General features: G+C 41.7%; 1 protein-coding gene across 16 annotated transcripts in view; it reads right to left on the bottom strand.

The window, feature by feature from the left end:
- The window catches only part of CACNA1D (calcium voltage-gated channel subunit alpha1 D), a 204485-nt gene that overhangs the window by 152545 nt on the left and 26410 nt on the right, over positions 1-25530 (bottom strand). For 14 of the 16 annotated variants that reach the window (XM_054076344.1, XM_054076352.1, XM_054076357.1 and 11 more), the window contains exons 1-3: positions 16533-16837; positions 13867-14185; positions 10953-11058 (exon numbers count right to left, since the gene is read on the bottom strand). In XM_054076344.1, coding sequence (XP_053932319.1) covers positions 10953-11058; positions 13867-14185; positions 16533-16572 — 465 coding nt within the window. In that variant the 5' untranslated portion in view covers positions 16573-16837. Of the gene's footprint in view, positions 1-10952; positions 11059-13866; positions 14186-16532; positions 16839-25530 lie in introns of those variants that run through there. The other 2 variants (XM_054076358.1, XM_054076355.1) reach the window with 2 other exon arrangements.

Genomic DNA, 25530 nt, shown 5'->3' with positions numbered 1-25530 from the left:
CAGTGCTTCGGAAAAGCATAGATGTAGGTAACAGATGATAAGTTCTACTACGTAAGACAAAGTCCTTTAAATTCACAAATCTAACCTACGATACACTGACAGAATGGGTCTGTGCCTGCTCAGTCTACCTATGCTCAATCTGCATTAACTATGGGTGTTAAGCTCACAAAGCCTCCAGCGAGTTTCAGAGTTCAGGGTAAGGTCTTCTTATTGTATTACGAATACAGATGGCACACGTCTGGCCTTAAGATGGGCTTACACAAACACACCCATGACAATGCAAACATAAAACAAACGTTAGCCAATAAAATCACACGGCCTTTGCTGAAATTACGTTTCGGGGAACTTCAGTTAAATGTCATAGTTTCATTATACTTAAGACAAAATGTAAAAATTCTTGCTTTATGATTCAATTTGGTACTTGAATGTGGAGAAACCTTCTGTTCTACATGTCTTGTGAATTATGGCAGCAGAGGAGCGTCAGCAGGAGGCTGAGTTAGTTGCACTGCACTGTAAAGGCCACAGAGACTTTGTACCTGGAAGCATCCATCTTCGCTCTAGCAGTCAAGCAAAGCACAAACCGTAGTAAGCATCGTTGAGTACCGTGAGACTTTTAGGTACACTTGGGTTAAACACTGTTCCTTTTTAGCATTGAATTTTTATTTAGTCAGCCATCTAAAAATATTTCGACACATTATTTTAATAAATGTACAAGGTCTATGTAGGCTTTTAAGTTGTTTTCTTTCAGTTTTTTTCCTTTGCTATAACAAGAAAAAAAAATAACTGAAAATAAAAGCTACCTGAACTTAGAACACTTGAGTCTTCTTGGGATGAAGATGAGCATATAAATACTAAAATATCATTTCATAATAAATAACTGACGTATGCCACACACAAAAGAAAAGGCAATGGCATCATAATAAATTCACCAGAGTGAAAACTGCACTTAACAAAATGTCTGATAAACATAACACAGCTTTGGAGTATTTGCTATGCAGTACCTTGGAAGGACTGTGTTTTTCTGATTAGCTGAGTGGCAGAAGATGCGATCTTGCTGGAGGCTGCTGCAGCCACCGCCAGCCAACCCAGAGAAGTATAATTATTAAACTACTCAACCTTATTAATGAACCCTTCTTATGGTTATGTTCTTGGATTGTAAAGGCCTTTCCAGCTTTTATACCATACAAATGTCACTGGCTACGTCTGCTCCTCTGTGCCACTGGATCTTCTGCAAAATTTTACTGACAGGCAACCTGGTGGTTCAGTAAAACATATTCAGGCTGTAAAGTGTGATGAAATTCAACATACCACCTGGTTTGCATCATATGATAAGAGGACCACTGAAATATTTGGCCAAATAAATCTTTGGGCTGAACTACTTTCCTCAATTAAGATACATCAAATATTGGTTTGTTAGAAAATACGCCATAAAAAATAAATGTAAAGACTAAACTGACCATAATTTGTATTCTGTGATTTATCGTAGTAACAAATAGTGACACTCACATCCTTAATAATGACATTATCAAAAGGTATAATTCTACAAGATGGCCAACTTGCAAGCAGCAGTCTCCCAAAATCAATAACGACCACTGGGAAAATCATCATTTACGGGCAGCAGAGTTAGACACTGCCCAAACTTCTAGCCATACAACTAAACTGAAAATGCACTGGCATAATACCATTTAACACTAAATAAAACAGGAAAAAAAATCTTGGTTCATAACTATAAGCAAATCCATGGAAATGAATCTGCTCATCATTTCAAAGGTTCATATTAGTATCAATCACTACAGTATTATTCTAGAATGATACTCCTTAATATTGAACAGGCAAATGGTGTATCCTGCTCAGCTGTGTTGGTGTTGGTTTCATTGAAAATGTTTTTTTCTTAGTTAAATTTTGAGCATAAACCTGAAACCTTTAAATAAAGTTTGGTTTCAAATGCTGAAGTCAAGTACCTCGGTTTCTGAGAAGAATCATGCTCTGTTTAATCAAGCCATTCTTTAAGAACAGAGGGACTCTAAAAGCATGTTCCCAATCTCCTCTGAAGGGGGGGATGGATGATATTCTATTTGCAATTCATTAAATGAACGTTTTATTGCAAAGGATTACACAATAACCAGAAAAACGGTAACAGTGAGAGTCAAATCCATCCTAATTAACCTTCTCCCACTATCACTAGATATGCATTTAACCTTTCTTCATAGCCCTGTCCTTCCAGATGGCCCAGCAAAAGAAAGGGTTTAGTGTATGACAACAGGATAAACAAATCTCAATTCCTGCAAAATGAGTGGTAAACCAAATCGCACACATTCAATTTGCCATCACTGAGAACAGTTTCCCACTGAAGCTCACGAGATTAGAAAATACATTTCAGTTGATCATAACAGATACTTCAGTCTTTTGAAGCACCCAGGGATCAGCTTTTCAAACGCACCCAGAACTTCAGCGTTTCTGTTGAAATTAAGCAAGCAAGCCTTGGCCAGCACTTCCAACAGTCGCAGATCCAACGCCCTGTGGTATTTCAGGACACGGCAGTCACACACGTACAGATCATATTAAAATCAAACACAAAAACACCCCCAACCACCTACAGTTCTCAAGGCATAATAAGCTTCTTCTATGAAACACCTTTTTAAACGAAAATCAACGCTCACATTCTGCATAAGCCAGAGTTTTAAACCAGGTTTTATAAAGCAAATAAAAATAATACTTAAGGCCATCTACTGCTGGCATGGCACTGACATACGGCAACGCGTAGAGGTTCTGAATTTTGGGTGTTCATGTTTTGAGGATAAACTTGAGAAACAGTTTTCAGGGTTTCCTTTAGCACAGCAGCCATTGTAAAGGAATAAAAATGTAGATTTGCGTTTTCTTATACTTACACGCTCCATATTGGAATACATTAGTAATTCACATGGTTTACATACAGTCAGTAAACTGCTTTTATAACCTAGGTTTGGTCATGGGTTGTTTTTCCAGAGCATTTAAAAATGAACTGTGTTCTAATAGCTTGTATGAAAAGTACAAGCTTCTCCCATTCATCTTAAATGTTCATTTTTCATTTTAATTACAACAATTTAATATCAAATCTAACTACTTTCCCACCGACCATTCAGCTGATATAGTAACCAGTACAGTAAATCTGGGTCACCCTGATCTGGTGGGAGGTGTCCCTGTGCCCATGGCAGGGAGGGCGGAACAAGACGATCTTTAAGGTCCCTTCCAAACCAAACCATTCCATGATTCTAGGAAATCTGTAGATCTGGAAGTACACAGCTTTACTTTTATTGTGACCACTCTATATTTAAGTGTTGCAGGTATACGTTTATCAAGTAGGGAGTAAGGGAAAAGAAGGGCAGGGAATCACTGCTCTTCATAGCACAGTTAAACCAAGGGGAAAAACTTTGTTGGAAACTAAGGGGGGAAAAAAAAAAAGCCCTCTACCAGCACAGCACTGTTCTGGTTGGGAGACTGACTTTAGGCTGCAAAAGAAAACTTTCTGGTGTATGCTGTAGCTCCTGAGGCAGTCTGGAGCGATGCACTACCAGCGAGGCTCTTCGAGGAGAAACAACCCCTTTGGAGGAATCCCCACAGGAACAAGCTTGCAACTTCGAACATGGGAAAAACTTTTGCTTTCAAAAGGGAATCATTAAGTAAATCCTTTTGTACTTGGTTTGGATAACTGAGAAGCTATCTCTTGCATTAAAAAAAAATGAGTCATCACCATCAAATCCTCTAATATTTAAGTTGTGAACCTTCTTGTCCTACTCTTGCATTCCAAACAGCTATTTTCCATCTGTGCTGGGGTAGCTAGATCCTAGGTTGCACTGGGCACAGAAAATAAAATAAAATGTACAAGGGCTAGTCTACGTTATTCCCAGACCTCTATAAACTCAAGTGACCCTTCTACCAGTTGGAAATTGCCAGTCATCTTGATCATATATTTCTTTCAGGAATGTACCTTTTCCTAAGCCAAAGCGTGAAATAAAATTTCTCTAGTTCATCACTAGAGAGGGACTTGACACATGTAATTATGTTTACCAAGAAAATTTAAGACCAATTTCATGCTACTGGTACAGTGCAGAGCAGACAGAATAGGCCTAGGAGCTGGCTGTATGACAAAGTGGGCAGAAAATACTACGCACTCAGAGTCTTCATCTATTTTGCAGAGGTGTACATTACAACACAAGGGAAAAAAGTTTTATAACGACATGATCTGCACTGATAAAAGTCATAGCAACCCATAATAATACGCTAGTGCATACTACGGGGAATTTTGGGCTGCCAGTAACATTAAAAAATTGAAATGAAGGGCTGAGTACTGTGTTATAATATTTTTTCATAATCCCCTTGCAGAAATGTCATCTATTAAGGCATTCCTGCAGTTGTGCAAAGGTTACTTACTGATGCATACTGTCTCACCTAATAACCATCAAACAGCTCTACTATTAATTTTCAGAAAGATAAGACAGGCTGCTCCAGTAGTTAAACAGTTCTTTGTGCTTTTTTGAACAAAAAAATAATTGTCAGGGTAATCAATGTATAGTAAAAATAACAGGAAAAAAGCAACAAAACTATCCCTCAGAGAATTTATATATGTATACAGACAACAACTGAGAATGAGAGAATTCGAGCCTCTTCATTTTTAAGACTGTGAAAAGAAGAACAACAGCTCCTAACACTTATTTTTTTTAAATTAAACCACTGACTTTCTCACAGGCCCTCCTGACTACTCATAAAGAGCTACAAATACATTTCACTGACTTGAATCGATATGCAACATAAAATTCCCATGGTTATCAGTTGCAATTAGATCCAATATTTTTGAAGGTTTTTTCAAATTCAACTCAATGACCTTTTCCCTTAAAAAGAATTAACCCCGTGTCTTTAATACCAGTAGTGAGGTGCTTGGCTAAATACACAAAACACATCGTAACATCTCCATCATGTTTTGCCAGGTGCAAAATGAAGGATTTCTATCAGGCTCCAAATTACCTTACTTCTTTCCCAAAAGAGTTTACTTGAGGGACTTTTATGCCAGTCAGCAGAGACATTAGGAGGAAAAGATTGGAAACACATATCAAAAAGTTATTTAGGTTGGAAGACATTCTATGTGAGGAGAGAGACTCAGGCCTCAAAGACCTCTGAAATGGAAAAGTAAACACAGCAAAGGCAGTAGATGTATGTAGAAATCTTCCTAAAATACATCACAGATCATTTACTAAATGTGGTTAAAATTAACGTTCTACAACACTATTTCCAGATGAACTACATACAGATAACCGGGTGCAAGGTAAAATCCAACAGCCTTTTCAATGGATGGATTAATTAGTCATGTGGCCTGAGAACTGGATGAGTCACAGGATTGCTAATGAGATCAGGATAGCAAGCCTGACACCTCTAAGTCAAGAGTTCAGCCGGTTCTCCTCAGAGTACTCTCCTGCTGTGCCCTACATTGAAGGCACAGCTACCGGTTCAGGGTCAACGCTGGCTTTCCTACCGCGAGAGGCATTGAGAGATCCACCTAAACCGACTCACAGAGGAAACCTTTGCCTGAAAGATAGGACACAAACACTACCTTTCCGCAGCAGTGTCCGCACTATGGCTCTCCTCACCCCACCTGCCTGGGACAGAGAAGAGAAGGTGTCCTGGACCATCACTGAACCTACTCTGTAAGCACAGTCGGAAAAGACCTTTTTTTAATGCAGAACCACACTCTGAGAGGGTTCCACATTGACAACAGCAGTCAGAAACAAGGATGAAGAATCCTGCTTATCAGAGGCATTGAATCTTCAATTATGATTAAGTTCCAAACCTTTATACATTCGGGTCAAGCCCTTCACTCACATGACTTTGCACTTGCCAGTTTGCTGTAATTTATGCAAGTATGTCTTACAAAATGCACAGGCTGTCATTCTCTTCTAAAACAGAATAGTGTGACCAGTGAAAACCTGCAGGGTCTACTCACAAGAGAGGCAGCGCACCCAAAGCAGACTCAATGCCAACTCCAGAGGCGTAGTTTTCATAGACTACGGATGGCTGGAGGGATGGATGGAAGCCGCCTTATTGCTTATATTTAAAATAAATAAAGAAAGAAAAAAAGAAAAAAGAATAACCAAAAATGTCTTGATTGAAGCCAAAATCCACACTTGTGTTCTGCCAGTCTGCCTGCACATTGTAAAACAAGAAGCCCAGTACTAGTCAGACCAACGGGAAAGTTGGTAGGAGGCAAAGCACGGGAGAGAAGAAGATGGTACAGCAGGATGCTACAAGAGAGAAAAATCGAGGTGGGAGAGTGAGATAGAGCAAAGCACGCTGCAGAAGAGACAAACAGAAGAGTAAACACAGATGGAAGCCAGAGGGCAGAAACAAATGGTAACAAGAAAGAAAGGGAGGAGCGAGTCACTACAAAGACAAAAGATGTGAAGGTAAATAAAATAACACAGATAGGGGGGGAATGGAAAGCAGAAACAGAAGATAGATATATACAGGAAACCCTTCCTGACAGAAACAGCTTCTTATCAAGCTCAGACAAGAAACACTGCCAAAAGAAGAGCTGAATGAAGTACGGAGAGTTCAGATCACCTGAAACTTCTGAAGGCAGATGAAAGAAACCACACTAAGACATGACGTAGTGAGCTTATGAGGATTTTGTCTCTGAGCACACTGTTCTGCTGCAAGAGAAAAATAACTTCTCTGGTTCAATAATAGTTTCACCCATCTACTTGCAGAAGAACTGGGCCTGCCTGTGAAAGAACACTAACTGATTAGGGACTAATTATTAATGAAGCAGAACTCAGGATCAAGTTCAGTAACTGCTTTTGAAGTTCACTAGTCTGTATCGCACTCTATGCGGTACAGAAAAGCATGAGAGAACTACTCCATTCAAAGTATAGAAAAGAAGATCATAGAATCATGGAATCCCTAGGTTGGAAAAGACCTTTGAGATCGCCACGATGCCTTCCTCCTGCCTCTCACACACACCAGAGACCCAAGTTAAGGTGTTTCATATAAAGGATTAGACAAACTTTCCCACAGAACACAGGATTAACACACACAAACGGTCAAGCACAGTCCAGTATGAATTTAACTCTACACTTCTGCTTTGTTGGAAATGCATTGATTTGTATCACCCAGCACTAACACATCATTACTGAGAAAGAATAAGGATGGCTAAGAATTCCCTGTGCAAGAAGACAGCTGTAATGCATCCTTTGCTCTTGGACAATGGCAAAAACAGCAAAACAGAAATCTTACCTTGCCTGCTCAGAAGATGAAGACAGGCAAAACCAGCTAATAATGAAAGAGAGTCCTATCCTATATCATCAGTAATTACCATCTGCTTAATATAGTCACCAATATCATGAAGAAGCCTTTTCTTGCTTCCTGAAGTTACAAGTATCTCATGTCTCACAGCATGCTGCTGGCTCACAAAAACTTTCACAATCACGATTTGCAAATCAGCAAAGATGAGTGACCAACACAGAAACACACAACTGCCCAATCCTTATACTTAGCTTGCGCTGTCATTTTTCTATAAACAGTATACTGCTCCAAAAACAAAGGTGTGGAACCTTCTCACAGACATCTTAAGATACTAAAGATAAAAACTAACTCATGTTCAAGAATAACAGATACCCAAGATACATTCTCTTTTTTTAAAAAACACATAAATATGCATACATTTGATTTGTTATTTCTCTTATTACACATCTACCTGTTTCTTAAAACAGTTGTTATATTTTTGGTTAATTTGTGCTAAAATTGCTATTACTACTGCAACGTATAACTGTTGATTAGACACCAGCTGTTGAAACATTCATGACTGAATAAGAACAGGGCCCACTCACAGCTCAACTAGCGGTGATGTGGTTAACATATGGTCAATGTTTCACTGGATCAGTCACAAGTGAAGACAGACTCAGAAATCCTGTCTCAGGTTTCTCTTACAAGTCCTGGACATTCCATCATACAGAAGCTGTCTTGCAGCATCCCATCACAAAGGGAACAAATGCCTGTTCTGTGAGTACACCCTTGGATTGCGGTTGCCATTGTAGGCTTTCTGAAGTCATAAAGAACAAACACTTTGACTGCTCAAATTCTCTTCTATACAGACCTCTCCCTAGCCCAAGAAAAACTGCTTCCATTTCCCATTCCCACTTACCAGCGTTCTACTGGTTTTTGCTCTCCCGTACCAAGGCTGATTATAAATTATGTATTTTGTAATCAAAAAAATCCACATGCGTAAGTATTTAATTTTTCTCTTAATAAGTTTCAAAACCACGAGCCAGTTCAGCCGGCTGATGGAAAGCAATTAATCTATTCAACTCAATGAAACAACATTAATTTACTCCTTGAGAACCAAGCCCTACATACAATATATGCAAACTAACATTTATGAAGCTGAACTTTGGGGGTTTCCATAATGCAGAAGGGAAGGCGCTGGAGGCAGATCACGTTCCTGTTCCTCACTCTGGTCCATTGCCTCAAGGCACTAAAGATACAAGTGCTTGAATCTGTACAGTATCAACGGTTGCCTACGTCCAGAGAGAGGAAAGTGGGGTGAAGAGGCTGTGTGGTTGACGGGACCAAACACCAGTGCTAGGAGAGAGATTACCCTATTTCCCTCAACTTTTGAGCATGAATTGGAGCCAGACTGGGGTACAATCTCCTAGCAAGATCCAATTGGCAGTGTAGGGCTCATACAAGACAAATATGGCTACAGGCAGGGGAGCTATAAATCTTACCAAACCTATTCCTACAACTTAACACTGATTTTTAAGATTTGGTCTGTTTTTAGATCAGTATCACAAGAGTTCTGAACATTACTGAACACAATAATCGCTGCTTCCACTAGAAGCCAACCGGCAGCTCCCTCTCAAGTACATACCCATATACACACCTCAAGCATCGGGAAATACGTGCTCACACAGGTTCCCAGGCAAGCCTGAAGATCACTACCTCAGCTCTACTAGGATATTCCCTCACGGACCACTTGAACCTCCGCTAAGATTTCACCAAAAGAAGTGGGTCTACACTGAGAGAAATGTCAGTGAGACACCAGAGCAAGAAGACATGAACCCAGACCACAGGTTAGTGTATTTCATTATGGCAAATCCTAGTCGTAAGAAAAGCAAACGCTGCTCATTCCAGGACTATTTTATTTGATCAGGTACACAGGACGCGCCTGTGTGTTCCCATATTGAGCTTAAATCTGCCCCAGCACCTGAAAATACTTTGTTAGGATAAAGTCTGTTCTTTGAGCAAAGTTTGTGGAATTACTCAACATCAGTATAAACAGAGCGCAGATTTAAATAGGAATTTGAGAGAATTTAAACGGCCGACTTTATATACATATCATTGTGGGTGTTCAAGACCCTTTCTACATTAAATGGATAAGGATCTCTCACTAAAAAAAAATAAGTAATTCATTTATGCTTAGACTAACCTGACTGCATCAGAGAACAAAAGAAAAACTATCAGGGGTGAAAAACATCCATTTCTTTCTAAACATGAGTGCACTGTAGAATCAGGTCAGAAATACCAGACGTAGCCTAACAAAACTAATGCTAAAAACATTTCTTTCAAAGCGATTAGCCTCTGACACAAGTAACTGCTTTACCCTTTTCATGTAATGCTTTATGAAATTAGTTATTAGCGGATCTCCGGGTGGACTGACAGCTATGGAGATTTGTGCCCTGAATTTCTCAGGGGGAAAAAAAAAAAGGAGAGCTAAAGACTGTTGGTTGGCTGGATACACAGCTGCGCGAGTCGTTCTTTACTTTGACCTGAATTATTCTGCCTTTTGCCAGCATTTTTATTGTCCATATTTGCTTAATCTTGATAAACAAAAAAAAATATATAAAATGGGTCATATGCACAGAATAATTACTCTGAGAAAAATATGCAAGCTTACGCACCACAAATTACACAAATAAATAGGAGACCTCATGTCAACCTAAATTTTCCAGGTAAATTAATCCAAAATTACCTACTTACTGGTATCCAATTCTTTATTTCATAATAAATCTCCTGTCCTTCCAAAAAAAAACCTCCCATGCAGATTCTGAGTTCACAGCATTACTGAACTCCACTAACTATTTCAAGGTGGTGTTTAATATAAAACATTGAAATTATTGCAATTTAATCAAATATCACCCTGGAGTGTGACAGCCCTGTATGGGTTTTAAGACAATTAAAACAAAATTGGTTTTCACTATATATTTTCGAGCACAATTCTACTACACTGTCACAGTTCAGCCCCAGCCCAGACAATTTCGGTTGCTAAAGCTGACCAGAACATGTGCTATTCCAACTGAATAAATACATCTCCAGACACCACAACTGCAGTACCGTCCCTCTACTGAAAGGTCACTCAAATGAGCAATGACTGCTTCCAAAATTCACACTGATGTTCCTATCCCTTTAAAGGGTATTAATGTAAAATGTCTCACCGTCCTCTCATCAAAACCTAAAATATTTAGTAAAATACAAAGCTAAATAATACCATTAAAAATTGAAAACGGACCAGACAAGTTTTCTAGGAAAGGCAGTAAAACTTCAGGAGAACTGAAACAAGCGTCAGAAACACGGTAACAGCTATTTAAACAATATAAGGGATAGAAATTCAAATTAAAGTTTTTATACCACACAAATATACATATATATGCAACGTTACATTAAGGTGCATTTCTCTCCAAAGAATTTCACTACTGAAAAGAATTATTTTAAAACACATGAGACAAGGGCATACATTAAAAATTAAAGAAACCAAAGCGATTCCATAGGCATTTTATTTTTAAGTATCACTGTATACCAATTTTTTTTTTTTTTTTACTAAAATTATCTATATTACTTAATATAGTCCCAAATTCTGGCAGAAAATTATGACCATCAAGTTGGAAGTACAGCCAACGAATATGAAATAAAAACTCAGGAGTACTTACCAAATTATGATTAGTTGAATTAGAATCATCTTCTGGGAATGGGATGTAAACAGCTAAGGCCACACAATTGGCAAAAATAGATAGTAGTATAAATATGTCAAATGGTCTGGAAAATCTTGTTAAGGAATTCATGAATTATGAATATCTGCAAACATTTAAGTCTAGTTCTCCTTTCAGCATCAACACATGAACACAAAAGTAATACAAGTCTTACTTTTAAGGCAATCTTTTGACCAATAACTGTGACAAACACTTCATCACTTTTAGTTACGCCACTGCAGCATGTTATTTTCCATCACAATGATCTCTCATGTCCTCTTGTTTTAGAGAAAAGGAGAAAAATATTACTCTTGCTGCCACAGAGCACTTGCTATTAAATTCTAGAGATGAATATAATTATACACTCTTAAATCAATACATGGGCCATTGGGATGCGTAAGGAACACTTACTGAGCTGTTCTGTCCTCACGCTCACATAAGGCTCGTTAGTGTTAGTAGAAATATATGTTTGTCCAAAGGAGAAACCTCATTTGGGGTCTGGTTCATAGTTCAATCAGAGAAAGATTGACAGCAAATTACAACAACTCTCCTGTACGAGAGCTGGAAAGCTGTACGGTGGATGCAGGAAAACTCCGAGCCCTTCTTCATGTCTGAAGAATTATTCTCTTGAATAGTTTTGCTTTGGCCAGGACAAATGAAAGTTTAGGAGAGTAGACAGGAGATTAGATTAGCACTACCAGCTTGGCAGCCACGTGTACCGAGAGGCTCCAGCCTTTCGTATCGACAAGAATCGCAGCTACACTTTATTTTATAGTGTCTCTGGAGGACAACAGTTGAAATCTGGAGATACCTTCTGTCTTCCAGAAAGAAAAGGACTCCTTACAATTCACGCCTATGAAGTTCACCCTTCAGTTTGTCATTAATTTGCCTTTCCCCCAAAGTATTTCATTATTTTCTTGTAACACTGAGGTACCCAGAGGAACCTCTTTGTGGCAGGTTGGAAAGGGAATATCTCAGGCTTTAGCCATGATCGACATCCTTTCCTCAACTCAATGCACAATTTCCAGATACACGTCCATAAAAGTACCATAAAAGACTGAGGGAAGAGCACTGAATATACTCAAAAACATTATTTTTGTCCATTTAAAATAGTTTTTCCTGAAAAAAGAAACCCTACAAAGCCCATATGCCCCTTAATATCTGTTAATATCTTAATATCTGTTAAATGGTATTTGTTGGCCTACCAAAAGTTTGTCACCTCAAGGGCTGAGTTTGTGTTCACAAAGGCCATCAACATCAACAGCTGCTCTGTTGTGTACAAAATAAAGTTACAAGGCACAGCTTTAGAGGCAGAAATCTCCAGACTGAAATGAACCAATGATACCAGTGCAAGACTGACAACCTTGTTCTATGAAGTAGGGCTAATGGGACAAATTCTGCCCTGAGTTACTCCACTCTACATCCACAGTAATTTCTTTTAACTGACCTTAGCCAGAGAGAGGCCAATTTCCTGAAATTAGTTGGACTTCTACCAGTTTAAACGAAAGAAGGATGTTTCACTATCTTTAATTTGCAAGTGAATTATGTTCAAAGATTTGAAAACGAAAAAACCAAACAAACCCCCAAGCCCTACAAATGAGAAACAGTTCCTATAGCCAGGTTGGCTGTTCTGTATAAAGTAACAAAATGAGTTTTGCTTCAATAAGCTACTCTTGAACAGCTGTTTCCCTCGCAGGGACGTTGCCATGGCTAACTGGCAATTTCCCTCCTCATACCTCAAACAAATCTATTTTCTTTTTCAAACCTTTTCTTGAGAATTAAAAACTATACCAAATCAACATGCTATCAGTTCTGCCAAAGAAATCCACTTACTGCCACATCACAACCACTAAAGATAAAACAATCCCTTACACCTGATCAGCCAGTACACCTGATCTCCTGTACACACGTACACACTTCCAAACACCCTTGGTGGTAGACACACATTGTAAAAGTTCCGAAGCTCAATGTATTTCAGACACGCGTATGTACTTGGAGTACTTAACTAAAAATCTCCCCTACTTTTAGCGCTTGGAGAAACAATCTTTTTAAAAGATTTCCACCTCTGATCTATTTGCCCTAATGGCAAAACACCAAACTGCGATATGGAAGAGACCTTATTGCTCTCTACAACTACCTGAAAGGAGGTTGTGGAGAGGAGGGAGCTGGGCTCTTCTCCCAAGTGACAGAGGACAGGACAAGGGGGAATGGCCTGAAGCTCCGCCAGGAGAGGTTCAGGTTGGATATCAGAAAAAAATTCTTCATGGAAAGAGTCATCGGGCACTGGAACAGCTGCCCAGGGAGGGGGTCGAGTCACCTTCCCTGGAGGTGTTCAAGGAACGGGTGGATAAAGTGCTGAGGGACATGGTTTAGGGAGTGTTAGGAATGGTTGGACTTGATGATCCAATGGGTCCTTTCCAACCTGGTGGTTCTGTGAAGATACAGGATTGATATCTTAGCTCATCACCCAACTAACACTGCCAGATGCACGCCTACCCATTCAATCTTAGTTGGAAGGGCAACAAACACAATACAGAGATTTGCTGGAATATAATGTAACCTTAAAAAGTTCCGAAAATGTTACCCCATCTCTTCTAGGAAAAAAAGAATCAGCTATGAGCTCTTCTCTAATTTTGAGCATCACTTACTTCAGTAAAATAATATTCTATATCATTATGACAGAAATTAAGAGGCTATCTTTAACAGCAATTTAAGCAAAATTAACTACCATCAGCATTAATGACAGCTATCCACATGTACAAGTGAACTGATGTGTTATCCGTAATGCTGTAAGAGATGCTACAAACAATCCCCTTGATACATTCAGAAAAGGCAGGGAACAGATATTCAAAAAGGAAACTACATCAAAGGATACTTCCATTCTACTAGACTAATGCAGGCTCTTCGTATTGGGTTGTTGAGGGATAAACAGAAAAGGGCACGGGGTGGCCGACTATTAGACGTATTACCCTGTTTTTTGCTCTTGGCATATTGCTGGCGTTTTCTTTGGGAAAGAGATCCTACAGGCTGGGCTGTGGTAGTACTCATATTTTGGGCAGCCTTTGCTTGTCTAGCAGCATCAATTGCAGCTTGCCAAGATAGAACAGTTTGCTTGGATGGTGCTGAACTGTTGGACTGGATCGCTGGTCCGTCACCAGGGAGAGGAATTCTGGTGCTACTTGCATAGTTCACCTCTGTGGGACAAAAGAAAAAAAAAAAAAGTACTTGGTTATAATTTTTTTTCCACGCTAAGATGTATCCCAATTATTATTTCAAGACCCCTTGGCAGTCTCACGCTTCCATTACAGATATTGCAAAGCACCAGTGTGCGCATATATAAATATATATATATATGGGTGTGTGTAATTGAATAGTGGCAAAAATTGCTCTGGAATCGGTATTATAGCTTCAAGTCTAATACAAGCATCAAGACAAACACTTCATTCTTCCACTTACAACATTTTTTTCCTAGCTGGACGGCAGCTTTCCTATCACTATGTTTATCCAATAAAACCCAGCTACTCCTTAAGGTCAACTTCACTTTAGTACCTCAGCATTTACTATTTTCTCACTTCGTTTTGACGAAAAAAAAAATAGTAGTTGCTTAAAATCCTTATGTATTGTTCCATTAAGAATAACCAACACCAGTGGGGGGAGTCCAGCGGGCGAGTTAAATATTGCCCTATTCTGCACTCTCCAATGAAAAAAACGTGTGGATGTGTCTCAGAAGTGACAAATCCAACACCACTTGCAGATAACATCCATAAAGCACCAATACCTGTCACAGCACAACTGTGAAACCTTTTTTTCATGTAATGCTTTATGAAATGAGTTATGCGAATCAGAGGATCGTTTGGGTTTGGAAGGGACCTTAAAGATGCTCCAGTTCCAAGCCCGATGCCTTGGGCAGAGACACGGATGAGCGGATCTCCAGGTGGGCCGACAGCTATGGAGAGGGATGGGGGTCGGTTTTGCTCCTTCACAAGGGAAAAAAAAAACCGAAAAAAACCCCATATCTTCTAAATAATATAACAAAATCCTCTTTATGCAGATGACAGCAAAGGAGGCAAACCACCACCTCCTCGCGAGCTCTCAGGCTGGAGCAACAGAGTCTACTCCCACACGCACCTGTAGGAAGGAGAGACTCCTGAAGAGAAAGCCAAAACTTGAAGATGCCTCGGGGGGGTGGGGTGGGGGGGTAAAAAAAATGGAGGCAAATGGCACAATATAAGTGCCGGGAATTAGAGCTGGCAGGCGGGATGACTGTGAAATGGATCTACCCGGAAAGGAGAGGAAAAACAGCGATCGCTGCGAGGAGAGACACGAGACGAGGAGAGGGAGGGGAAGGATGCGGGAGCCGCGACCAGGAGCGGAGGATGCGCCCCGGCCGGGGGCGAGGGGATGCGGGAGATGCTAAGATGGCTCCCCGGGATGGAAGCGGGGGGGTTGGGTCACGGAGGGGACCGAGCAGCAGCGGGGACTCAGCACCAGCGCGGCCAGCGGGACCCGCGGGCGGAGGAGGAGGATGGGGCGGGCTGGCACCGCGGGAGAGGGGGGACTGCACGTCAAGGGGGGGTAAAGCATCACCGAGGGGGTTAAAGCACCCCCCCCCCGAGGGGGTACGGGGGGGTTAAAGCATCCCCGGGGGGGTTAAAGCATCCCCCGGGGGGAGGAAGGGGGGGTTAAAGCATCCCCGGCGCTTTGCCAGAGCATCCCTGCTCCCCCCATCGTCTCGCCCCCTCCCTTATCTTTTATTTTTAAATAAATAAAAAAAAAAAAAGCAATGGCAAAATCTCCCCCGCCTTCCGACTGCCCTTTGGGATGCCATGAAACGTGGCTCGGCGCAAATAAACCCCACCACCACCACCCCCCCACACACACACCCTTCCCCATCATCTTTTTAAATCAATACTTAAACGGGAAACAAAGCCCCGGAGCCTGCTTTGCCCCCGGGGAGCCTCTGTGCCCCCCGGCAGCGGCAAAAGCACAAACTTGCTGCTAATTGAGGAGAGAAGAATGATTCAAACCCGGCAGCGGGGGCTGCGGGGGCAGCGGGGCAGGGGTCGAGCCCGGCTCATCCCCAGCCCTGCCCCGACCCGGGACCTGCGGCTCCGGGCACGTTCACCCACGGTTACACAAATAAGAGGGAAAGGTAAAGCAAAAGCCTCGTTCCCCCTCCCCCGGCGCAGTCAGCCGCTATTAGCGGCCTCGGGGCAAGAGGCAGACACGCATAAACTCGCTCCCATGTTGGTCACACGCCGGGGGCAGCACCTGATCTCGCTTTCACCCCAGCCGCTGCCCTTCCCGGTGCCTCCTCCAGCCCAGCTCATCCCTTCTTCCCGAAGCCAGCCCAGCTCATCCCTTCCCCAGCCCCAAACCCAGCCGCTCATCCCTTCTTCCCCAGCCCCGACCCAGCTCATCCCTTCCCCAGCCCATCCTCACCCCCTTCCCTAATCCCCGCAATCCCCGACTCCCAAATCCCCCCTAAATCCTCGCCCGCCCCCGGCCCCGGGCACGCCGCTGCCCTTGGGGGGCTCCTACCTTCTGGGTGCCGCTCGGGCTGCTGCTGCTGCTGGTGCATTATTGTCACTTTCTCCGCCGGTGCGTGAGAGGAAAACGAAAAAACAGCAGGTGCCGATGCGCCCCCCCCCAGCCCGAGCCGGGTGTGCTGCCCCTGCGCTCCCCGCTACCCGACCCCCATGGTGGCCGCTAGCGACGTGCGAGGGGCTGCTCCTCCTCCTCCTCCTCCTCCTGCTGATGCTTCGCCGCTGCCAAATCCCTCCGAGTTTGGGCCAACATGACACTCACATCCGGGTGCCGCGGGATCTCTCCATCCCTAGCAACCCGGCTGCTGCCGCCGCTCGGTCCCCCTCCTCCCGATGCTCTGCCTCCCGCTCCTCCGCGGTCCCCCTCCTCCTCCGGCTGATGCTGCTCGGTGTCGCCCCCCCCCTCCGTCCTCCTGATGCCACCGCGGGGTTAACTCCCTCGCTGCTGCCGCCGCCGCCACCTGCTGCTGCCGCTGCCGGGCGGGGGCGCGGAGCCGCTCTCTAATCGCCCTGAGCTCCGGCAGCCGCAAATAGAGCCGCCGCTTTAACCCCTCTGCCGCTGCCTTAAGCCCTTTCTCCTCCTCTCCAGCCCCCCCCGGCGCCCCCTCCCCCTCAGCCCTTTCCCCGCCGGGACCGCCACCCGAGCGGTCGCAGCATCCCCGTCCCCTCGCACCGCATCCCTCGCCCTTGCCGGCTCCAGGCTCACCGGCTCGGCTTTCCCCGTCCTTCCCACACTCCCGGGAAGATATTCCAGCCTGGAGTTCTGCGCTTTGCCTCGCTATAACCTGTTGAGATGCCTCTTTCGGGCTCCGAGCCAACCTTGAGGTTTTCAAGGTTTAACCAAATCAATCATTTGAATTAATTTGCCTTTGAAAAAACCAATACAATCCGTTTTGGGGGTACCTTTCACTGCAGAAACCCTAAAGCTTTCCTTTGGGTCTCGGGAGCTCCCGCCCCGTGTGCCGATGGGCAGCAGCTGCCCCCACTCCCTGCGAGGCAGCACTCCAATCACTGCCAAAAGTCATTGCTGAAAGAGTAAGGATTTACAGCCACACAAATTCAGAAGAGAAACGATGCCTCGAAAATAAAGTTTGTTTTCTCTCCAATAACCTATTTGTGATCCTAAAAGAAGATCTTTTTTTTTTTGAAGAAGCTATGATCAAACCTGATGGTTTGGAACCTTTGTCTTTGACAAAGGTTTTGTTCTTTTGAACCCTGTCTTTGACAAAGGTGGTATTTTGTTCAGAAAAATATTACAGTGAAACTACTTCTACCATCCCTTTCGTTATTCCTGACCCCATCCACTCTTTTCGCCATCCTCCACCCACGGCTATCGCCATCTAATTAATAATAAATAAAAACCACAGACAGTAATTACAAGAGGAGCAATAAAACCCTAATAACGCCTCTGGTCTGCAAAGACCTTCAGCGAAGAGAGCTCATCCTCCAGCTCTGTTAGGTGGAGTCTGCTCCTTTCGGTGTTACCTTCCTAAGTTAAAGGGCAGACAACATTAGCAGCAAGGCTGAATTTAGAAGAAAGCCTTTTAAAGAGAGAAAACCCCAAAGCCACTTCTTGACCTTGGGCTGAGCGCTTCCTTTCTCATGATCTTCTGACGCGGTAGATTCAGCTGTTGCACTCCTGCTGTTGATTTGAGGTGATGGGGAAGGTACCACACCCGCTTCACAGCTTTCTGTCATTATGGCTTATGTTTTTCCAGATTAAACCAGTCTGCTACATACTTAGGTACTTGCCTTAAAAGTCCACGGAAGCCATTAGGACTTCTTTTCTCAACAAGTCAGATATTTAGGTGTTAAAAAGGCTCTGTAGGTTTTCACATGTGTCTAAATCAAGACTAGTTGCCTAACAACCACTGCAGGCACTGGAAGGAGGCACCTAACGTGCGTAGCAGGAGTCAGTGTCTGACCTGCTTCGGCGCTTAATTCCTTTGCAGATCTACCCTCAGGTATCTCAATGATTTTTTTTTTATAATGAGGCTTATGAAGTCCAGCACTGAGGCACTATTGATGAATTTGTACTTAATAAGGCCCGGATCTAGCATAAACAAAAACATCACATAGAAAAGGGTTGCCACCCTTGCAAATGTTTTCATTAGACTCCTGGATCCTGGTCTCGCCGATGCCTTTTTTCTAACCCCCGATCCTCGTAATGGATCACAGCAATATGCACTGGAAACTACCAAATACTCCTCAAAACTAAACTTCATAGAAGCATAGACTGTCCTGAGCTGGAAGGGACCCACAAGGATCATCAAGTCCAACTCCTGTCCCGGTGTAGGACAACCGCAACATTCACACTGTGTGCCTGAAGGAGTTGTCCAAATGCTCCTTGAATAGTGTTGGGCTTTGTGAGCCTCCCAATAAAACCATGAAACAGAGAGAAAAGCGTTTTCACAGTTGGTCCAGCCCTGCAAGCGTAGAGTTTTGTGTCCTTGGAAAAGCGAACTGTGTTTTTGTTGCTAGATCAAAATATCTGCTATATTTTCAAAATGAAAATTGTAGTTAAAAAAGAAATGCCAGTCCTTTTAGAAAGTTCTGAGAAAGCATTCAAGAACAGCAATACTGTTTAATCACAAAAGTGCTAATTACTGAAGCCATCACCTCTTCTCTCAACAGCTGGTTTCCCTTCTTCTAGAAACTTGTGTCTAATTATTCCACTAAGATCGCTTCACTTTTATGTCACTTTGATATTAGTTACTCATTCCTAAATGAAATGGCCAACATTATAGGGATGTTGGGGGATGAGTACCAGCTACCATCATAAGAGATGACATTTGGAATGGAAACAAGCATTGTTCAGAATAAGAAGAAACGTGGATGCCTTTATCTGCCATGCGCTCTGTGCTACAGCGTAGGCATGGTCTTTCCTTAATATATTAAAGAATGCTGGAACAGGGAATGAATGCCTTTAATAATATCATAGTTATTGCAGATTTGCAGCTAAATTACTAACATTTACCCCTCAATAACATTTAGCTTGTCAGGGATTTATTGTCTGTTAGGGAAAGAGGCAGCCAAAGACGCAGCATCTTCTGGACATCACAGGAATGGAAGCCCATTAAGAATTAAGGAGCGTCGTGCAGGAGGATATAAACCTGCTCAACTAAAACTTCAGCCACCAGGAATTTGTGGAGCCGTGCACAGCAATACTGTGCAGCATCTCAACGCAGGAGGAAAGCACAAATCCAATTGCAATGCGTGTGGGAGGAACTTACGTAACAAACACGTAATTTTATAAAAAATGGGAAGCAACAGAACTAGCCTAGCCCTTACCAAGGCAGGGATTCTCACTCATGCGGGTTAATCCATTATTAATTCTAATAGTCCAGCTGAAGTTATTAGTATGCTAATATATACTAAACTATTACTATCCTTATACATGGGAGGAATATTTTAATGAGAGATAACTATGTTGCAAACAAGGACTTGCAGGATTCATTCTCATCCATGTTATACATTTCCTCTCAATTTTGCCTTCATTTTCAGGTGCATCCTCTTCTTCTTTTTTTGCCTAGAGACTTCTATTTTCATTCTTCTCATCTGAAGTACAGTAGAGCTACAGTTTGAGTTTGAAGACGTTTGAATTTTTATCTAAAAAAGACCATGATGGAATTTAAATATGTCCGCATACTGTTCCTATCTGATCAGGGAGTATCATCCTTCTGATGTCAGCAGAAGTAATGGTGACTCTCTAAAGAGCTTAAAATTACATTTTGTTTTTATGAATATAGCTTATATGGACAAATATAAAAGGTGCATACTTCTGAAAACTCATTAACTGGGATCTCAAAAATAGATTAAAATGTGCATAAATGGATTCTAAAATACATTAATCCACTACAGAGTAAAGATGATGAGAAGGAGGTTTAATTGTCCATGTTATTGACCTTATCCACGCTCCAAATTTAATAGGTAAAAAAAACTTCCAAGAGGATATAACGCCGAATTTTTATTTGCCCTCTGCAAGAATAGAATTTTATGGGTTTGCATAATTGTTTTTTATGAATTTGCTTGAGCAGAGTATCCTAACACAAAGCATAATTTTTATATTTCCCTCTCCTATTTAATGTTGGACAAAAAACATTCAAGATACAAGAAACTTACCCCACTGAGGTCTTACCATGTAATCATTTGCATAGAAGCTCACCAGAAATACAAATTTTTGAAAGCTAAATGTAAATGAAGTGAGTAACACTGCTCAGTCTGGCTGGGATCTAGCTAAAAAATCATTGTGAAAAAATGTACAGAAACAGGGAGAGAGAGGGAGAAGGAGGGAGAAAAGGTGGGAAGGTGGTGGGGTGCGCAGACAATGCTCTTCTCATTTGTTTTGGCTGAGACGCAGCTTCAAATATGTCTCAGATTGTCTGTGGATTAAAGAAATGGGTGATGGTCTCCAGTAACACCAACTCAATGAAAAGCTCTAGTTTATTTTTTCCATCCTCTCAGCAGAACCTTATATAATGGTACCGAGACAGTAAGGGACAAATGCAAACACAATTTTGAATTAAATGCTTTCTTGCTTATGTCTCTGAAACTATATTTTTCATTGTCTCTCTATGCAAGTATAAAAAGCGTAATCTGCTCTGATCACATTGAAAATCTGTTAAATTTAAAATCCAGCTGGATTTTTTCAAAACAAATTACTCAGAGTATAATGAAATGTGTTTTCCTGACTAATTAGATTCTTTGGCTTTCTGTGTCTTCAATTAGGATGCTATTACTCAGCAACAGAGTTTACATCCTTCCAGAAGTTCCCTCTCCCAGCTAGAGTTCTTCACTATTTTCAGCATTTACTGTATCTTTTCACTGACTTGCTTTGATGATTTGACTGCAAATACAGCCGCTTAGGAGTCACTGGGTATCCTCTTGCTCCTTATCTCAAAGCTTCATTGCCTAGTAATCTTCTTTTTCATCTTCTTCCAGTTCCTCTCTGATCTAGACTCAGGGATTGTCTTCAAATTTTTCTCCAGTGATTCGCCATTATTAATAAATACTTTCCACCCCGTGTGTTATCCACCTCCCAGAACTCCTACGTGCCTGTGCCACTCGTAGTCGTTTGAGGCTCAAGCGAATTGGCTTTGATGGGCACCAGACTGGGTTCCTAGCAAGAAATTATTTCCAACTATATCACCGTGCTAGCGAGGTGAACCGACGTGGTGACAGCAGGACTACATCACCTTAAATTTAGAGCATCCATATTTAGGATAGAAAATATTTAAACTGTTGACTGCAGGGACACATTTCAAACTGTCGTTTAAGTAGATTTGAAATTTTCTCTGAAGAGTTTCATCTCTATTTTTAGAGCTCGATAGAATGATGATTTCACAGATGGGCAACATAGCCAGCTACCAAAAAAATTCCACTACACGGAGTTGTGCTTGAAAATGTCACAGTAAAATGGATGGATGACTCACAGCATCAGCACATGTGCCTCATGCAAACAAATAACTTTCATAAATACAAGCCACGCTCCAGCTTCTGCAGGATATTCTGACGGTGGCTTGTGATGGAGTTTCAAAACCCCGCACCGGAGGCTGGAAGGCTGCTAAAAACTGCACAGATTTTAGACAGAAGCAAACACGTTTGTGTGGGGGTTCTCCCACGGCAACCGCAGGAGACAACAGCCCTCGGTGGGTGCCGCGAGAGGCAGCAGGAGAGGGGGTGGACGGGTCCCATAGCGTCAAGTGGGAATTCCAGCCTCGAGAGCTTCTCCCGGTGCACCCTGTGGGAGCCACCCAAGACACTGCCCAAACGCCGCTCCCAACTGGAGCCCAGTCCAAAGGAAAACACACTTTTAGGGAAGAGCCCTTGCTTTTCCTATAAAGGTTCCTCCTAAGAAAGCCCAAATGTATCCTTTAAAATATAAACATACTTTGCACTCTTAAAGCATCTCGTTCTGCGGTGGTATCTGGAGTATTTTTGCCAGAACAAGTAAAATTAATTAGCTCTGTATTAAAAATTAAGAAACTGGCACTTACTTACAGAGATTAGGGAATAAGTAAAAATTCATGGGCTTTAACATAGAGTACAGAGTGAAATAAAATCCTTACATTTACCTATTTCTGCTCCAGTTACTGAACGCAACACATTACCTGGGACTCAAAAAGTGTTTCTCGCTTGTCAAAACATGAATTTAGCAAATTTCTTGCAGAATCTTTCCCAAATAGATGTTTGAAATTACTTTGAGAGACATTCCTTGTCAAAAGTAGCTCCTGCAGAGAACTACTACTGCACGGTTGAGCACACCAAGGTCAAGACATGTCCTACTTCACTCTGGGGCTGCATGATGACACAGTTTTGCATGATCCTTTCTTCCTTTTACAGGAATGCGCACTACGTAGTGTGCAAGACAGCCTACACTCACAAGAAAAAAAATGACAGTATATATTTATAGTTATTTTTTCATCCAATTAATTAATTCATGTATACAGCAATGGCTATGACACAAAATGTATTCCAAACTTATTGCAGCAAAATCAGGTAGGGTTCACCCATATCTATTTCACAATAGCCGGGGCTAACAGTAAGCACGAACAAATTTTAGAGTAAGCAGGAGCTAACAACAACATAAAAATGAAAGCTTTCTATCTGTGCTAATTGCTACCTACTGGAGAAAATACAGTCATGTCTCTTTGTTGGTGTTGACACCCCTCGCTGAAACAAGAACCACAGATAATAAGGGAATCACAGTCCTATAGAAGGAGAGAGGAGTCGCAGGTACTGCATTAGAAGATGGGGGAAAAAAAAGTATGAGATGCTACTGAAGTAAAATGCAAGTCTAGGTTTTCAGATTTGGAGCAAGCTTTTAAAGCCTTTTTTCTTTAAAATTTGACATTCTTACACGTAGATCCAATGAGCTGCATTACTCACAGAAGTAAAGGATTACAGCTATTGGATACATTAGAAATTGTGGTATAATCTCCACAGTAGATGATACGACATTAGGTAGAACGGGGACTGTCATGCAAAGATCCTATCTTTGGCTTTAACGACACACAAATATGTTCATTCTTTTTTTTTATGGAGACATAAACACATCTGTGGGTTGTATATTGTTCAAAAAATCCCTTTCCATGCCTCTCGGAATGCTGTAAGATATCAAGATTACTACTATACCAAAAATTCTTTTTCTTTTTCTTTTTCTTTTTCTTTTTCTTTTTCTTTTTCTTTTTCTTTTTCTTTTTCTTTTTCTTTTTCTTTTTCTTTTTCTTTTTCTTTTTCTTTTTCTTTCTCTTTTTCTTTTTCTTTTCCTTTTCCTTTTCCTTTTTCTTTATGGTGATATTCAACAAAACACGGAACCATTTTAGGTCAAGTCTCTGACAACTGTGCTTTCACTGGAGTTCAGAGTTTGAAAGTACAAAAGCGTAAATAAGGAAGCAAAGTAAATATCCTTTCATATCATAGAACTTCACTGTGTAGCTCTTGACAACACAAAGACCAGCTTAATGGACTAGGGAAACAAGTCCCTACAGAAAAGCACGGAGAGATCATGCTAATAGCAGATAAGGCAACGTAAGAGCTTTCCATCAGTGATAGAGTACTTGCAACTAATATTTCTTTAGAAGACCATGGAGTCTTTACATTTTTCAGCAAGCGGGCGCAGGTGTTTGTGGGGTACGGTTTGGCACTTGGGTTTGGAGATCATTTTGTTTGCATCAGAGACACCACTGCCCAAGCACATCAAACAAGGATATGCTCGGACATGTTTAACTTAGTGGAAATATTCCAGTTTGCATCACACCTGTATTTGTAAACCAACTAACAAATTGTGTCACACTTTGGCTTTCATCTGCTTGCCCTTGAGACTAACTGAGAAGCAGCCAAACCTCGCTATAACCTCGATGTTCTATAATCACCTGCCCCACACAGCTGGCTTCTTGATGCAGGTCACTTACAGCTTTTAACTTGTGTTTAAAGCTCTTTTCAATGACCACGGAATGGGCATCTCAATGTAGGGTGCCATTTCCTGATGAAAGGGTGCATCCCATCCCGGATATTTGCCTGAGATAGCTGTCAACGTGCTCTGCCATTCCAAACACAACAAAGCTCTATTATGCATGCAAAATAAAACTTAGGCTCAAGTGGATTATGTCTCGGGGCTTTTCCAGTTTGCTGTTGTAGAGCAATTCTCAAGCATTTCTTTATGCAGAATCCTAGCTATGAACACATTGGACACTAATATCTTCAGTCATTTAATATGCATGCTGGTTTTTGGTTGGTTGGTTTTTTTTCCCCCCCCGGGGTCTTTATTTCCTGTCAAATAAAAGGCTTACTCCTGAAAATGACTCTCACTAGACGCGGCAAGATTTTTATCCATTTCTGCATCTGAAAGGTTTGCATCGTCAGACAAGAAACTAGAGATTATGGCTATGAAAATATGTGAATAAAAGCAAAGGGACAGATGCCGAAGCCATACAAATTACTAAGGTATAATCTGTGTTTGCTGTTCCATATAAATACACAGTTTAAGAAAAAAAAAACCAAACCCAAACAACGGAAAACAACATAGAGTACAATCTCAAAATTTATTTTTGGCTCCTGGCCCAGTTAGTATGTGGGGACTTTTTGGTTTGTTCCATACAATGCCCAGTGATAGAGCTTATTTATGGGCACATTTTACTTCTCTAAAGATACAGATTGCTTCCTCTTGTCTCATACTGAATTTAGGAAACTGTAAACAAACCAAATGGTGAATTTCACTTAGAAGTTCAACTTAAATTAAGTTGATTTAGGTTTAAGGGCTCTGCTTAGCCGCAGCACGTTTTGACCTACTTTGTGTACTATACAGCAGGTAAGGCAACACTTGATGAGAGAGAAATGAAGTTTAGCGTGCCCCTCGAGAGCTAATATAGGCACCTAGCAATATAAAACACATTGGAGAGCCCTATACCTACAAAATCAAATTCGAAAGTTACACAAGAGGGGCACATCTCAGCCGTACCTTGGGTGTTACACAGTCCCTCATCAATTCCTGC

The sequence above is a fragment of the Cuculus canorus genome, chromosome 11 (assembly GCF_017976375.1).
Source record: "Cuculus canorus isolate bCucCan1 chromosome 11, bCucCan1.pri, whole genome shotgun sequence".
NCBI lineage: Eukaryota > Metazoa > Chordata > Aves > Cuculiformes > Cuculidae > Cuculus > Cuculus canorus.
This window is presented reverse-complemented; position numbering and strand designations above follow the sequence as displayed.